The sequence below is a fragment of the Vulpes vulpes genome, chromosome 7 (assembly GCF_048418805.1).
Source record: "Vulpes vulpes isolate BD-2025 chromosome 7, VulVul3, whole genome shotgun sequence".
Lineage (NCBI taxonomy): Eukaryota > Metazoa > Chordata > Mammalia > Carnivora > Canidae > Vulpes > Vulpes vulpes.
This window is the reverse complement of record NC_132786.1, coordinates 15,003,169-15,020,203: the sequence shown is the minus strand read 5'-3', so window position 1 is coordinate 15,020,203 and position 17,035 is coordinate 15,003,169. Positions and strand designations below refer to the sequence as shown.

Genomic DNA, 17,035 nt, shown 5'->3' with positions numbered 1-17,035 from the left:
AAGACCCTGCTCATGTACCTGGAGTCCCAGAAGAAGAGCAGTAAAGAGGGCAGTTGAAGAGTATTCAGACATGATGGCTGAAACTCCCCAAATAGGCAAAAGATAGAAACTTACAGATGCAAGAGCTGAGGGACGGTCAAATATGATACATCCAAGGAAATTCACATCCGGACACTTGACCTCTAACTTGTGAGCACTGGGGACAAAGTCACAGCAGTGGCCAGAGAGAACACAAGACCCATGGGGACTGCCAAGGAGAACCGCAGCGTGCTTCTGGTCCAGAGCCAGAGGCCAGGAGGAAGCTGCGACAGGCCTTCAAGTGTTGAAAGCAAGGCTCATCGGAGAAGGCAGGCACACAGGAAGGAATGGGAAGTGTGCTCTGAGGGAGGGGGCGCTGGAGGCTCCAGCACCAGCAGAGCACCCCACAAGTCTGGGAGGGCGAAAAGAGTACAGGAAGGGCAGAGGGATGGGCACAACGATGGACACTCCTCCTCCTCCTGAGTGCCCGGTGGCATGTGTGACCACTGAAACAAACGAGAACTCCAGCTGACACTCGACAGGATTCTTAAAAGCAGCGATGGCAAAGGGACCGACATGGAAGCAGTGTGCACATGTGACCCAAAGTGTACATGCTGCTGGGAGCAGACTGGGGGGACCTCACATGAGTGTGTCTCTACACCCAGAACAACAGTTAAGACCATACAAGATGACACCCCAAACCACTATATGTAAGTCAAAATAGGGTCCTTTAAAATGTTCAGAGTCCACAGCGGGGGAGCCTGGGGGGCTTAGAGGGTGGAGCATCTGCCTTCAGCTCAGGTCATGATCCTGGGGTCCTGGGATCGAGCCCCATGTCAGGCTCCCTGCTCAGTGGGGAGTCTGATTCTCCCTCTCCCTCTGCCCCTCTCCCCCCCTGCTTGTGCTCTCTCTCAAATAAATAAATAAAATGTTTATTTTTTTTAAGATTTTATTTATTTATTCATGAGAGACAGAGAGAGAGAGAGAGAGAGAGAGAGAGAGGGAGAGAGAGGCAGAGACACAGGCAGAGGGAGAAGCAGGCTCCATGCAAGGAGCCTGATGTGGGACTCGATCCCAGGTCTCCAGGATCATGTCCTGGACTGAATGCGGTGCGCTAAACCTCAAGCCACTGGGGCTGCCCAAAATATTTATTATTTTTTTTTAAAGATTTTATTTATTTATTCATGAGAGCCACACAGAGAGAGAGGCAGAGACAGGCAGAGGGAGGAGCAGGCTCCATGCAGGGAGCCTGACGTGGGACTTGATCCTGAGTCTCCAGGACCACGCCCTGGACTGAAGGTGGCGCTAAACTGCTGAGCCGGGCTGCCCAAATGTTTATTTTTTAAAAAATATTTTACTTAGGGGTGCCTGGATGGCCCTAAATAAACGCTTAAAAATAAATGTTCAGGGATGCCTGGGTGGCTTAGCAGTTGGGCGCCTGCCTTCAGCTCACGATGAAGGAGCACCTCCTAACTCATTTCCTGAAGCAAAATTAAAACCAGGCAGAGTACCAGAAACAAACAAGAAACCACAGCCCAACCTCTCCCACAAACTTAGGCACAAACATTCTCAGTAAAATATTGGCAAATCAAATCTGACATTGTATAAAAAGTAGACACCCCTGAGCAGATGGATTTTTTTCCAGGTGTGCACGGGCCGTTCAACATTTAAAATCACTTGTGTCATCTGCCATACCAACAAGCTAAAGAAGAGAAGTTACGTGACCATATTGAGTGACACAAGACACATCTGACATAACCCAACAGCTGTCCAGAGTGTAGAAACCTTCTCAGCAGGTTAAAATCAAAGTGATGAAGATCACTTGCAAAAGCCTTAAAGCCAACAGTGCGTGGTGGTGAAAGACTGCTCTCGGAGGCCGAGGCAAGACATGGATACCTGTTGCCCCCTGGGTTCAACACGGGGCTGTGGATCCTAACCCACAGTGAGGCAAGAAAAGAAGTAAGGGCTGCCAGACTTCCAGAATGGAAGCAGTTTCACTGGCCAGCTTCCCAGCGAAACTGGTGGAAATTATATGACCGTTAAAACTTCTGGTAATGCTCTGATGGGCAAACAAATGAAGAAAAGCACTATTCAAGAGAATTGGTGCAAAGTTTTTATTTTTTTAAAGATTTATTTATTTTAAAGAGGGGGGGAAGCACAAGTGCACATGGAGGGGCAGAGGGAGAGAACCTCAAGCAGATTGTGCACTGAGTGTAAAGCCTGATGTGGGGCCCGATCTCACCACCCTGAGATCACAAACTAAGCTGAAACCAAGAGTTGGACGCTTCACCAACTGAGCCACGCAGAGGCCCTGAGTTAAGAAAGCAGAGAGTCAGTGTTATTTGAGCCAAGCTGCTCCCTCCCTCCCTTCTCCTCTCCCCAAGGTACAGAATCCATCTAACTGCCAAGAACACAGGGGCCCAGGTCACTTAGCATTTCTTTCTTTTAAAAAAAAAAAAAATTATTTATTTATTTATTGATGAGAGAGAGAGAGAGAGAGAGAGAGAGAGAAGCAGGCTCCACGCCAGGAGCCCAATGCGGGACTGAACCCGGGACTCCAGGATCGCACCCTGGGCCAAAGGCAGGTGCCAAACCGCTGAGCCACCCAGGGATCCCCCACTTAGCATTTCTTATCCTGTCCTGACCCCTGCTGCTGAGGCTGAGTTCCAGGCAAGTGTGATCAAGGTGGGGCTCCCTTCCTCTTTAGCCCCCACTTTTGGGAGACCTTCCCTTGGGCCTGGCACACCATGCCAGCCTGGCGACCCCTCTTGCACCCCAAAGCCGTGGTTCCACTCCAGAAGAAGCTGCTGTCCCCCTCCACTGAGTGCTCAGCTCCCAGGCTGGGGGTGCCTCTCATAAGCTTGCTTTGAGTCCCGGCGGAGAATTTGCCAGGCCCTAAAGTGGACAGCTCCCAATCTCTTCCCATAGGAGTGGACTTCCCTTGCAATAAAGCTCAGGCAAGTTTTGACCCAAGAGTGTCCTCAGGACAGTGGACGTTGTGGTCAAAGGCATTTGGGAGGAGATTCACAGAGCCAGTGAAGCCACTGCCTAGACAGCAGGCCAGGGTGACTGTGGGCATACCCACGCCCCCGCCCGTCCCCCCCGAGGCGCAACAAGGCAGGGGAAAGGAGCAGACTCACCAAAAGAGGCTAGCCAGTCCCCAAGCAAACAAGCACATAACAGTAACACGCCCTAGAGGAGGGGGGTACTGGGCCAGAACCCAGAGTTGTTACAGTATTTTATTAAAAATGCCCAGTTTCCAACAAATAAATTACCAGGCACACAAACAGAGGAGCGTATGACCTGTATTGACCTGTATACTGGCAAGAAAACGGGCAACAGAAACTGCTTTTGAGAGGGACTAGATGCCACATCTCACAAAGACTCTGAGGTAGCCGTTGTAAATATGTTCACAGCTAAAGGACAGCATGACTACAGTAAAGGAAGGAATCAGAAGGTCACATCAAGTAGAGAACATTCATAAAACACAGAAATGATGAGATTCACTTTAGGGACCAAACAGAAGATATGAACTGGCAGGAGAATTTGTGAACTTGAAGACAGACCATAGAATATACTAGCCTAAGAAGAGAGAAAAAATGAACAGAGTCCCTGAGAAATGTGGAACACATTAACTGGCCCAATACACATAATGGGAAACCAGGAGGAGAGAGAACTTTCAAAGAAGGCACAGCTGCAAACCTCCTAAGTTGAAAAACCTCCCATATATTCAGGAAGCTCAATGGACCCCAGGTAGGATCTATACAGACAGACCCACAAACAGACATATAAAAATGCCAAAAGTCAAAAACAAAATCTTAAAAGCAGCAAAAATAATTAGGACTGATAATTAGTTCAGCACAGTTGCAAGATTTAAGATCAGTATACTAAAATCAATTGTTGGGATGCCTGGGTGGCTCAGTGGATGAGTGTCTGCCATCAGCTCAGGTCGTGATCCTGGGGTCCCGGGACTGAGTCCCACATCGGGCTCCCTGCATGGAGCCTGCCTCTCTGTGTCTCTCATGAATAAATAAAATCTTTAAAAATAAAGTGTTGATCCCGAATAGCTAAAGCACTCCTGAGAACTAACAAGACTTGGAAGTATCACACTATACTATGATGCAAATAAGATATCAGATTAATCAAAATAGTATGGTACCAGCAGGAAACAGACATACAGATCAATGGAACTGAACAGAGCGCCCAGAAATAAACCCACATTTATGGGGTCAATGAATCCATGACAAAGGTGGTAAGAATGCCTGATGGGGAAGATAATACCAACGAATAGTGCTGGGAAAACTGGACAGCCACATGCAGAAGAGACAGGACCACTTTCTGACACTGTCGACAAAAATAAACTCCAAATGGATTAAAGACCTAAATATGTGACCCCAAACCCTAAAACTCTCAGAGGAGAGCACAGGCTGTAAGTTCTCTGACATTGGTCTCAGCAATATTTTCTTTGGACCAGTTTCCTCAGGCAGAGGCAACAAATGCTAAAATGTGGGATGTCCAGTGGTTGGGCGTCTGCCTTTGGCCCAGGGTGTGATCCCAAAGTTCTAGGATCTAGTCCGGCATTGGGCTCCCTGCATGGAGCCTGCTTCTCCCTCTGCCTGTGTCTCTGCCTTTCTCCGTCTCTCACGAATACGTATTTTTTGAAATGCTAAAATGAGATTACATCAAGCTAAAAGGCTTGTGCATAGGAAGGAACCATCAACAAAACATAAAGGCCGCCTACTGAATGGCAGCAGGTATCCGTGAACCACACAGCCAAACAGGCGGTCACAAGAGCCCCAGAAGAGCTGAAACAATCTCAAAAACATACAAGAAAATAGGGCTCATGGTTTTTAAAATTCCAGTGCAGTTAACACAGTGTTGTATTAGTTTCAGGTGTACAGCATAGCGAGTCAGCCCCGCCAGAGGATCCCACATTCATCGAGAGCAGCGTGCTCAGCCCCTCCCCTCACATAACCATCCTTAGTTGGGAGTTTTTGGTCTGTTTCCCTTTATTTTTCTTAAATTCCATGAGTGAAATCCTATGGTATCTTAGCTCAGTTGGCAGAATACTCTCTGGCTCCATCTACATTGTTGCAAATGGCAAGATTTTAGTTTTTTTTTTTTTATAATTTTTTTTTTTTAAATTTATGATAGGCACACAGTGAGAGAGAGAGAGAGAGAGAGGCAGAGACACAGGCAGAGGGAGAAGCAGGCTCCACGCACCGGGAGCCCGACGTGGGATTCGATCCCGGGTCTCCAGGATCGCGCCCTGGGCCAAAGGCAGGCGCCAAACCGCTGCACCACCCAGGGATCCCAGATTTTAGTTTTTTAATGGCTGAGGAATATTCCACAGCATGGATACACCATTTAATCTACTCATCAGCTGATGGACTGCTTCCAATTAGCTATTGTAATTAATGCTGCTATACACACAGGGGTGCAGTAGCCCTTTATTTTTTGTAATTTATTTTTTATTGGTGTTCAATTTGCCAACATATAGAATAACACCCAGTGCTCATTCCATCAAGTGCCCCCCTCGGTGCCCGTCACCCAGTCACCCCCCTCCCCTTCCCCCACCCCTAGTTGGTTTCCCAGAGTTAGGAGTCTCTCATGTTCTGTCTCCCTTTCTGTGCAGTATCCCTTTGAATTCGTGTTGTTTTTTGGTAAACAGCAGTGCAATTACTGTGTCGTAGGGTAGCTCTATTTTTAACCCTTTGAGGAACCTCTGGTTTTCCAGAGTGGCCACACCAGTTTGCATCCTCCCCAACAGTTTATGAAAGGTTCCCCTTTCTCCACATCCTCGCCAACATTTGTGGTTTCCTGTCTTGTTGACTTTAGCCATTCTGGTGGGTGTGAATTGGTGTCTCATTGTGGTTTTGATTTGTGTTTCTCTGATGGCAAGTGATGACGCTCAACAACTTTTTGTGTCCGTTGGCCATCTGGATGTTTTAGGAAGACACGTCTGTTCGTGTCTTCTGTCCATTTTAAAACACAAATGGTGTTTCTGGTGTTAAGTTCTTTATATATTTTGGCCACCTACCCTTTATTGGATATGTCATTTGCAAATATCTCCTCTCATTCTGTAGGTCTTTAGTTTTTGTTTCCCTTGCTGTGCAGAAGCTTTTTAGCTTGATGTAATTCAGGACTCACTTTCTGGTTTCAAAGGGTCCTACAAAGCCAACAATCAAGAGACCATGTGCTACTGAGAGCCTGGAAATAACCCCAGGCATCTGTGGCCAAGTGAGTTTCAACAAAGATGCCAAGATCATACTATTGAGATCCTACTTCTCAAGGGGAAAACAATCTTCTCAATAACGGTGCTGGGACAACTGGAGAGTCACATGGAAGAGAACGAAGTTGATGCTCAGCACACACCAAATTCAAAAGTCAACCCCAAATAGATCAAAAGTAGTAAGGGCAGAATTACGAAATTCTTAGAAAACGGTATATTTTCATGACCTAGATTCACCAAATGATTTCTAGATATGAGCCCCAAAGCACAAGTAAAAGAAAATACAGTGAATGTCACAGAAACTTTGTAGCTTCAAGGACACCACGAAGAAGGTACAACCCACAAAATGGGAGTAAGCATTTGCAGATCATTTATCCAACAAGGTACTGGTTTCTGGAACATACTGTTACAACTCAGACTACCTAACTGCATATGAGACACAGCATGGGAGTAGGCATTTCTCCAAAGATCATGTGAGTGGCCAGTAAGCACACGTGAAGGTGAAAAGACCGCTGGTGGTTGTGGAAACACCTACTCGATGGCTAGAGCCATCCCCCAGCACCAGCCACAGGGACCTGCCCTGCCTCCTGGAACCTCAAGCGTCCACCACGGGGTGAGGGTGTGGAGGACCTCAGGGCCCCTCACTGTGCCAGGGGGACATGGGATGGTGCCACGACAGGCAGCCACACCCCAGGCACTGATCCGAGAACGGACCTAACCGCAGGAGCTAAACCCATCCAACCCAAGGTCACCAGGTGGCAAGGGGGATGCACAGTGTGAAGGGCACAGGGATCCTTGTGCCAACGTGCACTCCATTCCCGGTCAGTGTCCTGGTGTGACACCTGCTGGTCTCACAAGAGGTCAGCACTGGGGAAACTGGGAGGACACAGGGACCACTGTCCCTTCTCATAAGCACAAAGAACCCGAGTGTCTGCCACGAAGGCCGGTGGTCCCAAGTGGTGGATGGGACATCCCTGAAGTCCTCCTGAACCAGCTCTGCATGTGGCACTCATCCAGGACAGTGCTCCACTGTGGCAGGCCCTCCTGCCCCCATCTTGCCTAGGCCACCTTGGCTGTCCCTCACAACCTGGTGAGGGACGGCCACCAGCCTGTGCAAACAAGGGTCCAATGGCTCCCCATCCACCCCCAGGCCTGCGAGGTTTCAAGAGATGAACTAGCTCTTCCTGAGACCCTCTGGAGGCTTGTGGCACCGCTGGGATGGGGACCTGGGGTTGAGGGGCCCTTCTCCCTGGCTGCCTTTGCACTCTTCTGAGCTGCTGGGGACAAATGGCAGTACCCAGTAGTCACTCTTGTCTATTCTGCCAATGAAATCTCTGGCAAGGGACCAGGAGGGAAGGAGACTGTTCTTTCCAGTGTCTAGTGGGACTACTGCCGGGCCAGGACAGGAGGCTTAGGGCACTTAGGGCACACGACACCAGGACCCCTGGCTGGGATGAGATGGCAGTGAGGAGACTCCAACCCTGCTGTAACAGATGAGTACACCCGCCTCCTGCTCCAGAACCAGTGCCTCCTGGTCAGCTTGGGTCTCTGGCTTCCCCCCACTCACTCGAGACCATGCACAAGAGAACTTCTAGGACAACTGTGCTAGGTACCAAACCATGATGAGAGCCCCAAGCCGTGTGCTCATGTGCTCAAACCCCAATGGGCCTGCCCCAGGAAGGTCCTCACGGCTCCAAAGCTGGAACTCTAGGACCACATCTGCACACAGTGTGAGCAGGAGGCAGGTGGCTGTGTGTGCATGTACAGGACAAGGGCCCCCGTGGAGGCAGAAGCTAGGACAGACGGACCGCCTGGAAAGCAGGGTGGACGGTGGTGATGGTGACAAAGGCCGAAATGCCTTCTGGTGTTGAAAACTGAAATTCTAGGTTTATTGCCCACAAGAGGCAAGAGCTGCCAGCCAGCACTCCTCTCTGGGCAAGCCCCACAGGGACATGTGTCCATGAGTGGCCATGGCCAGGCCTCTGGGGGAACCTGGCCCCACCCTGGGGAAACGCAGTTCACGGCTCAGGACAGGTCACTTGGCTAGCTCCTCCGCCACTGCTTTTCTTATCTTGTCCTTCAGGTAGGCACCTTTCTGCCACTCAGACTTGAGTTCCAGCCACTCGTAGTACGGGACCTGTGGGGAGGGTGTGGGGACCCCTGCTCTGTCTGCCGTTCTGCGCCCACACCCCAGGTCTCCCAAGCCCACGGAGCTGTGGCACCATGTTCAGGGAAGAGACCCTGGTTTCCGCAGGGCTCAGAGCTACAGGAGCCTGACCTCTAGGCCTCGGATCCAAGAGCCTGTGGCATCTGAGAGCAACTTTTTAATTTTTAAACATTGTTAAAAACAAAACCAAAAAACCACCCTGAGATGCGTGACAAAACTGTCACGTGGCCTCTAAGGCCACTCCTGTGTCCTGTGGCCCGTATAGGACAGTCTGCTCTCCGATGGGAGCAGCGAGAAGGAGCGCAATGTCCTGGGCAGCACCCAGCTCTAGCACTGGCTGACGTGGACGTGCAGACCTGGTGCACAAGGCCTGGAGTGGGTAACAGAAGCCACGGCCTTGGGGAAAATAGGATCTTTGAAGCTGCCCGTTCTCCTGCGTGAAGGGGGAACCCTCATAGGGACAGCCTCAGGAGCTGGGGGGCCATGTGGTCACTGGCTGCCCAACAGTACTCACATCCACCACCAGGAAGCCAGCGGCCAGCACATGGCGCCGGGCCAGCACGAAGCGCCCCAGCAAGTCTCGGCTCCGGCTGCTGTAGTTGGGGAACTCCCAGCGTAGGAAGGCCAGCCTGGTGGGGGAGAGGCGCATGGCTTCAGCTTCAGGGGCTCCTGGGCCCTTGGGGAGAGTGGGGAACCCAGAAAAGCTGCAGGCCTGCCTACCTCTTGGCTCCAGGAGGCAACGGCTGGCTCCCAGAGGGTGGGGCAAGATGGGGGGCCACGAAGTCCCTCGGGGGCAGGAACTGGCTATCTGGGTCCAACACTACCTCAGCGTCTAGGGATGGGTGTGGGGCACATGTTGGGGACTGTCCTCGGGGGAGCAGGGGGCAGAACTAGGAGCAGTCCCGCGGCCGCAGTGGTGGGAGTATGGGGAAGGCCTCACCCAGGACCCAGCCGTACTGCGTGGGCACCATGAAGCTGCCCCTGCTCCCCAGCAGCCCCCTCAGTGTGTCCTGCAGCTCCTTCTGCAAAGGGGTCACCTTCCTGTCTAAGGCTGAGAGCCTGGGGACCACAGCAGAGGCTGGCAGGAGGGGGCCCGTGTACTCGGGATGCTCCAGCTGGGCGGTAGCGTTGATGTGCAGCAGCTTCTGGAAGGTGCTCTGATGCTTTGGGGACCCGCCCCCTAAGGAAGAGGACACGAGAAGAGCAGGTGAACCGAGGACCAGCACGCTCTGCCTCCATGCTGCACCATGAAATACGTGTCATCACAGGCAGAAGAGGGTCTGTGGGCCACCCTCGGGGAGGGGGCGGGGGAGCAGTGAGCGCCAGGTGGGCTTGGGATGCCCCCTCTCCCCTGCCCAGCCCGGCTGGAGGTGCTGGACACATGCAGGACCAGGCAGCCACCCAGCTGGAGCTACAGCAGGGAGGGCTCCGCATCCCTCAGGGAAAGAGGGGATGCCACACACCACTCACCTAGGAACTGGGTATGCAGCTCAGGGCACAGCACGGCCCGCAGCTCTGCCTCTTGCACCTGCTGCAGCACGCACAGAGCCCACACCACGTCCACCTGCAGGGCTGGGGGCAGGCCCGACAGCATTGAGCCCAGCTTCTCACGGACCTGGGTGAGGACAGGGCGAGGTGGACGGATGGGGGCCTCCCTCAGCGGCAGCACACATCCCAGGGCCAGCCACGCTCAGGGCTCCCGAAGGACTTGGCTGCACCAAGGCCCAAAGCAGCTCTGGGGAGTGAGCCTGCAGTTGCTCTGCTCAGACTTGGCACATCCCCTTGTAGAAAGCTCCAGAAACCCTCCTTGTCACCCAGGAGCAACCTGGGCAGCACGACCTTCAGCTAGACTTTCCCACTGCCCCTCCCACTGGTAAGGGACCGCAGCCAGCCGACCTAGGGTTGAGGCCGGTAGACACACAGGCAGTCTCACCCCTGCGCGGGGGCACTCTGCAGTGACCTGTACACCTGTGTCTGCTGGCAAGTCTCACAGCATCAGCAGGGAGTTGAGGGAGCACCAGGGAGACCCAGCCCTGACCACGTGGTGACTGAACAGGCTGATGGTCCTTGAGCTGCAGCTGCTCTGGGCCACACAATGCACATGTGAGGATTTCAGGTCTTAGATCCCAGACAACGCATGTCCCGTGTGGCTCCAGCTGGCTCCCCTGGCCCTCTTGGCGCCCCCATGGCCCCCATGCTGGGCCTTCCTTTCTGCCTCTATACCTAGGGCTCCCATGCACAAGTCCAGTCTGGAGCTCCCCCCGGGGGTCCGGCAGGCACAGGAAGAGGATGGGGGAGCAGGGGTACACAGACTGTACCAAGCAGAAGAACTGGTCCTCTCGTTCCGGGTGGAAGTTCAGATGCGCAAAGGCCAGGAGCATGTTGCACAGGTGTAGCCCGGTGATAGTCTGGGCTCTGTCTAGGATGTGCTAGACCGGCCACACAGCAGAGGGAAGCGTAAGACACAACGGGCCCTCCCACAGGGCTCCCAGCCACCTAGGTCATCTAGACCTTCCCCCAGAGGTGGAGACTCTAGAAATGCTACAGCCAGTCCGCATGGCCTCAAGTGGTTGCACGCAAACATGAGCATCTTTCCTTGCTGCTTCAGAAGCAGAGAGCAAATTAGGAGCTTCGTTGTCCACAACAGTCCCTGCTACAGTCACCTGAGGCCAGAGACCACCCTCACCCATGTCATCTGCACCACCTGAGATGGCTCCTCCCCCAATCACCCTCAGATGGGGACCTCCCTCCCTGACCCCCCCCTTGCAGCCTGGCAGTGTGTCTGGCCCGCTGCGCCTCCTTGATAGAAGACGCAGGGCGCTGCCCAGCTCACCTGGACGAAGGCCTCAAACAGGGGCCCATTGACCCACTTGAGGAGGGCGAAGGACTTGGTGCAGCGGGCCACCTCACTGGATGTCAGGCTGGGAGCACGGGGCAGCAGGTCAGATGCAAGGCGCTGGAACACCTGGGTCTGCTGGAAGCCGAGTTTGCCTTCGGGACACAGTGACCCCAGGGTTCACCCAGTGAGGGTCAGCGGGCTGCCTGGGAGCCACCCAGCCACCCCTGTATGGCCTCAAGATCTGGGAGGTTGGTGTCTGTGATCAGATTTATCCCTGAGGCCCAGTGCTGGGAATCAGGGCCCATGGGTCACAGTGTTGCTGTGGCAGCCTTTTGGACCAGTGCCGGCCACAGGATAGGCAGGCATCGAATTTGACATAGCTGCGGCCAGAGTGCCCCTTTGCCCACTGCTCCTGGTGCGAAGGGCTCACCATAGGCGTAAGCCAGGTCCAGGAGGATGCCTTTCGTCAGGGGGAAGGGCTTCTGGACCAGGTGGTAAGAGATGGCCCGCAGCAAGGGCACTGACCGCCGATTCTGAGCGGCTAGCGTCACCAGCACCTTCCGCAGTTCATCGGGGCCAAACTGCTCCACCAGCTCTAGGCACTGTCAATCACAGCCGGCAGGGGTCAGCTCGACGGCCGAGGCCAGGGGTCCCATGTAGTGTAGCCCCTGTGGGACAGCGACTGGACCTGAGCTCAGTAACCCCAGGCCCCAGCTGGGTGGGGCCTGCCTCTGCTCTCAGCTAGGGACCCCCCACTGGGTTCCAGGGTGCCCTGTCTGCAGCCAAACTTATCCCCAGGTCCCAGTGCAGAGGACCCAGGGCCCATGAGCTGCAGGGCTTGCTGTGGCAGCCATCTGGGCCAGCACCCACTATGACGGGAATGGGAGCTGAATTTGACTTGACTGCAAGGTGGGGGAGGCATCACCACCAAGCACTAGCCTGGAGCTGACCACCTGATGGCCCCGGTTAGGTGCACAAGGTGATTGTGGAGGAAGATGAGGCACGGTTCGGGCCCCGTGCTCTCCCCACCAGGAGTGGCAAGCAGCTGCCCAGGGCTCCTGCCCCAGTACCTTATCTTCCAGGCGGTTCATCAGTGGCTCCGAGAGGTGCCCTATCTTGGCCATCATGGACACTACCATGCGGCAATCCTCGATTTCTGCCCATCGCCGCTCCAGGTGCACAAGCAGCTCAGCCAGCAGCTCCTGGGAGTACCGCTCCTGCATGTAGGTGGCACTGGACTCCGCCAGGAAGACCAGGTGCCTGTACTTAAGCCTGCGCAGGCGCCAGCGGACCTCCTGCTCCACTGACTGCAGCTCCTTGCAGGCCCCGGGGAGCGCCAGTGCATAGAGGCTCCGGAGCAGCCTCACGAGGATCCCGTGCCACACAGAGGTTATCTGGGTTGGAAGGACACAAAAAGTCACACGCAAGACTCCACCTGACTTATGTCAGGGGTTTGGACTAGAAGCTGCCTGCCCAGCACAGCCCACCCACTGCTTTGGGGTGGGGGAGGGGGCTTCTGGCAGCTGTCTGGGTCACCTTCAAACAAGAAGGTTGCATGAGAAGCAAAATTCTCGAGTTTCTCCAATGCAAATTCCACAGAGGAGGCCGGTTACACAGACTCGGCCACAGCTCTGCATGGCGGGCACATCTGGTGAGTGCCCATCTCACACATGCAGGCCTGAACCCAGGCAAGCCATTGCGTCCAGGACTGGGAGGCGAGCCTGCAGGAGCCTGTTCGTTCCTTTGCTTGTGGTGACCTTATTGCTCCCTGGCTGTTACAGACACACTAACTTTCCTATAGCACACAACTGCCCCACTGAGTCTGAAAAGCCCAAATTCTAAGCCCCTTTTCCCCAACGGAGCGGTCCCACAGTTGTGGGAAAGTGTTTCTCATGGATGTTGATGAGAGTAACGCCGGCATTCAGCACAGCATGTCCAGGCACGGGGGACCCCCCTGCCCCACCCAGTCCGTGCTCCTCAGGGCGTGAAGCTATGCAGAGAGGCCCTTGAATGTGTGGGCAAAAGGAGGCCTGGGTCCAACGCAGTCCTGGCCATCCTAACCCAGGCGTCTGGGACGAGGGGCTGGTTGTTCACCGGCTGCCACCGTGGCCATGTCAGGCACCAACACCAGGGGAGCTTCACACCCCCCTCCAGTTTCCTTAAAGCCCCACCAACTACAGCAGTGCCATGCTGGCACCTCCCTCCCTCCTCCTCGGTACCTGTTTCTGACAAGAGGACCCTGCCGTTCCCAGCAGGGTGTGTTTCCAGGCCTCAGAGATGCATGGGGCCCCTCCAGCCCAGCCCCTTGCAGAGGCAGTATATGGCAGGGGGCCCACAGGAGAGCCAGGACACAGGCACTTGGTGGGGAGGGCTGTCTGGAGCACTGAGCCTCTAATGCTGCCCCTTCTTGTGAAGCTGCTCCCTTCAAATGTGAGCTGGAACCACACCTGGTGCTGAGTGCAAACAGGGGAGCCAGTGTGCGAAGGGCTGTGGAGGCTGACAAGTCTGGAATCTGAGTCTGTTTCAGGAAACCTGGTGCCTGTGTCTGTGCGTCTCCTGGATAGCAGGGAAACTTTTAAAAAGAAGCTTAAATCTCCAAACTCGTTATAACTTGTTCTTGGTTAATCCTGGCTCATCAATTTGTCATCTTGTTCACATCCACCTCCAAATACTTGCTTCCTTAGTGTGTACACTAAGGAACTCGATAAATAGGTACTCGATAAATAACTGTCAGGACCACACCCTCACCACCAGAAGGGCTCAGGATGAGATCATGAGCAGCAGCACTGGCGTCAATCATCTTCTGTCATTGACTCCAGTGTGCGCGCACACGTTTCACTGAGACGAAGCTCCCAGACGTGATACTTCCCCTAACACACACGTTCTAACATTTCCTCCCTTGGCCTAGTTAGCCTATCTCATAAAAAACAGTCAGCCACACCCCCTGCTTTTCGGTGGAAGCCTGGAAACCCCGCCCTTGAACTGTGAATCTCCTTTCCCTTTTGCTCAGCAAGGGACAGAAGCATAGACTTGGGGAGGGAATGTGGGCAGACAAGGCCAGAGCAGGGGTTCGACCTCCTGCCTGTGGTGTGGACCCCCCCCTGGCAAAAGAGTCAACTGGAGTTCTGCTTCCTCCCCTGCAGGTGCTACTCAGGCCCTCCCCCTGCCCTGTTCCCTCAGTGTAAGGGTCTGACCAGCTGGATGACGGCTGTACCCAGCCCGGTGGCCTGGCGCCCTCCGTCCAATACCCTGTATCCCTTCCAGCCATGGGAGCATGCCCACTGTTAGCCAGACAGACCCTGGACGGGAGCTACACAAGTCAGGACTGCCTCGCCAGGGAAGGGCGTTTGCTGCTTGGGAAAAAACAGCTTATATTGGGCAGCTCTGATGGCCCAGTGGTTTGGCGCTGCCTTCGGCCAGGGGTGTGATTCTGGAGACCTGGGATCGAGTCCCATGTCCAGTTCCCTGCATGGAGCCTACTTCTCCGTCTGCCTGTGTCTCCCCCGCGCCCCCATGTCCCTCATGAACAAATAAATAAAATCTTAAAAACAACAACAACAACAACACAGCCTATATTCATTCACCTAAGACGTCTGCACAAAGGACTAACAGGAAAATGACACATAAAAGTATTTGTACTCTATGAAATGAAAAACTAGGGGCACCTGGGTGGCTCAGTGGTTGAGCGTCTGCCTTTGGCTCAGAGTGTGACCCCAGGGTCCTGGGATCAAGTCCTGCATCGGGCTCCTGCGTAGCCTGCTTCTTCCTCTGCCTGTGTCTCTGCCTCTTTCTGTATCTCTCATGAATAAACAAATACAATCTTTAAACAAAAAACACATAAAAAAAAAACACCCCAAAATGAAAACCTAGAAGATGTGGAGGACTTAGCTGGCGGGGCGGCGGAGCTCCTGGCTGTACCTGGAAACTGACTGGCTGCTCTGGACTCTAGGGCCACCTTTTCCTGCTTGTTGAACCCTCAGAGTACATTCTAGAAACCCACCTGGCTATTGACCAGCTGAAGCAGCTGCTGGAAGTGGGCATCCTGCAGAAGCAATGCCTTCTTCTCTTCTGGCTCGTTGGCCAGCAGGCGAGAGAGGTGGATGAGGATGAGGGCTGCATGGTTCTCGTGCAAGCAGTGACCACCACGAAAGAGCTCCAGCAGCTCCTCAGGCCGAGTAGCCTTCTCGATGAGCTGGTCCATGTCTTGGTGCTCTGAGTTGGCGGCGAATGCCCGTTCCTTCTCCACAAGCCCTGATAAGGGACCTGGGAAGTGGGAACTGGGCGAGGTAGCTGAGGACGTCAGAACCCTGGGGGCGACCCTGCTAAGTCGGAGTCCACAGCCCGGAGCCAGGGCAGGGGCCTCGAGCATGGCCCCCCTCAGGAGGCAGGTGCATCGCTTCACCAGGCGAGCTGCCATCTCGGCCTGGGGGGCAGGCAGCTGAGACTCCTAGCCGGCAGTTCCACAGCCCTGAAGAGACAAAGGAGAGGAAGGGGTGAGGCGGCCACAGCTGCGGACTCCCAGACACGAGAGCAAGACACACGGGCCGCGGCTCAGCCCCTCTCCAGAGAGGCCGCAGCCTTTGCTTTCTGCCGGCACTGCACACCGGTTTTCCTGAAGAACCACCTTTAGGCTTTTGGTTCCGCGCAGGTGACCGAGGCCCAGAACTCATCCGCATTCGAGCCTGGGCTGCGGAGAGTCCGCGCACTGTGCTTGGCATCACCGGAGGGGGTGCCCGGGTCAGCGGTTCAACAGTGACCCCGCGGCCCAGCCCGAAGCCGGGGCTCCAGGCGAGCAGCAGGCTCCCAAGGGAGGGGAAGGGGTCCCCATCACCCCGCCCCCTCCCCTCCCGCCCCCTCCGACATTACCCCGCCCCTCCCGGCCCCCGGGAACCCTCCTCCCCTCCCACCTTTCCCCCCACCCCCCCCCCCACGACCCGCGGCCTCGCCCTCTTCCCCGGCCTATCACAAACCCCGCGGACGGGGCCGCGCATGCCAGGGGCAGCTCGCACAGGCCCCGACGGCCTCCTCCCGCCACGGCGGCGCGCTCCAGCTCCGGACCTCCGGAGCTCCCTCGGCTCCCTCCGCGCCAGACGCCCGTCCTAACCGCAGAAGAGCGGACGCTGGGAGACGCGGGGTATCGGCGTACTCGCGCCCCGAGGCTCGGCCTCCGGGTACAAACCGAATACCTGCACCCGCGCCCGCGGGATGGCGGCGGACGAGGGCGTGCGCACGGACCGGCCTCCCCTCGCCCCGGGACTCTCAACTCCCCCGCGTCCCCCCGCGCCTTTGGGGGCCTTACAACCGCCGCCCAGCCGCCCCCTCCGCGCCATCAGACCTACACCGCGGCCGACGGCACCGCCGCTGACCTCCATGTGCCCCCGCAGCGTCCTAGGACCACGCCGCTCGGCGCGCTCTTACGTCACTCGGAGCGCCGCCGGAAGCGAGCCGCGCCGCGGTCCGCCGGTCCGGAAGTCACTGGAGCTCCTTTCCGGCCGGGAGCCATCTTTGCTGAGGGCACGCAGCCGGCAGCCACTGGCTGCCCCTTTCTGGCCAGATGCCATCTTTGCTGAGGGCACAAGCTGGTTGATGGGAAGAAGCAGAGTGGGAGACGGGGGCGGGGCGGCCCTGGTGCGCGGGGAGACGGACGGGGATCCGGACCCGCGGCTGGAGGCCGAGTGCTGTCGGCGCTGTGCGGGGCGGCTGCGCTGCCGACGTCGTGCGTGCGTCCGGCGGGGGCTGTGTTGTCTCTAGAACGGAGGAGTCGAACGCGCGGGCTTTG

At 55.4% G+C, this 17,035-nt stretch overlaps 1 protein-coding gene and 2 non-coding genes across 6 annotated transcripts; all 3 read right to left on the bottom strand.

Annotated features, from left to right (window-relative positions):
• Nucleotides 1-6,449: 6,449 nt before the first annotated feature.
• Nucleotides 6,450-16,774, bottom strand: TBRG4 (transforming growth factor beta regulator 4). Of its 4 annotated transcripts, none has more exons than XM_025988327.2 (11): nucleotides 16,596-16,774; nucleotides 15,257-15,724; nucleotides 12,327-12,650; nucleotides 11,687-11,858; nucleotides 11,251-11,408; nucleotides 10,736-10,846; nucleotides 9,888-10,032; nucleotides 9,358-9,597; nucleotides 9,138-9,249; nucleotides 8,932-9,046; nucleotides 6,450-8,387 (listed from the first exon to the last, which is right to left on the bottom strand). In XM_025988327.2, the coding sequence occupies exons 2-11, from the start codon at nucleotides 15,671-15,673 to the stop codon at nucleotides 8,286-8,288; spliced, it is 1,896 nt and encodes a 631-aa protein (XP_025844112.2). In that variant the 5' UTR covers nucleotides 15,674-15,724; nucleotides 16,596-16,774; the 3' UTR covers nucleotides 6,450-8,285. The 4 variants fall into 4 exon arrangements, with proteins under 4 accessions (XP_025844112.2, XP_025844113.2, XP_072621057.1 ...); XM_025988328.2 differs by having other exon boundaries at nucleotides 16,623-16,705; XM_072764956.1 differs by having other exon boundaries at nucleotides 16,592-16,686.
• LOC112911714 (small nucleolar RNA SNORA5) lies at nucleotides 11,507-11,641 on the bottom strand. Its single transcript, XR_003233424.1, has one exon. It is a non-coding gene; the product is annotated as a small nucleolar RNA SNORA5 (small nucleolar RNA).
• LOC112911713 (small nucleolar RNA SNORA5) lies at nucleotides 12,027-12,163 on the bottom strand. The gene has a single exon (XR_003233423.1). It is a non-coding gene; the product is annotated as a small nucleolar RNA SNORA5 (small nucleolar RNA).
• Nucleotides 16,775-17,035: the final 261 nt, after the last annotated feature.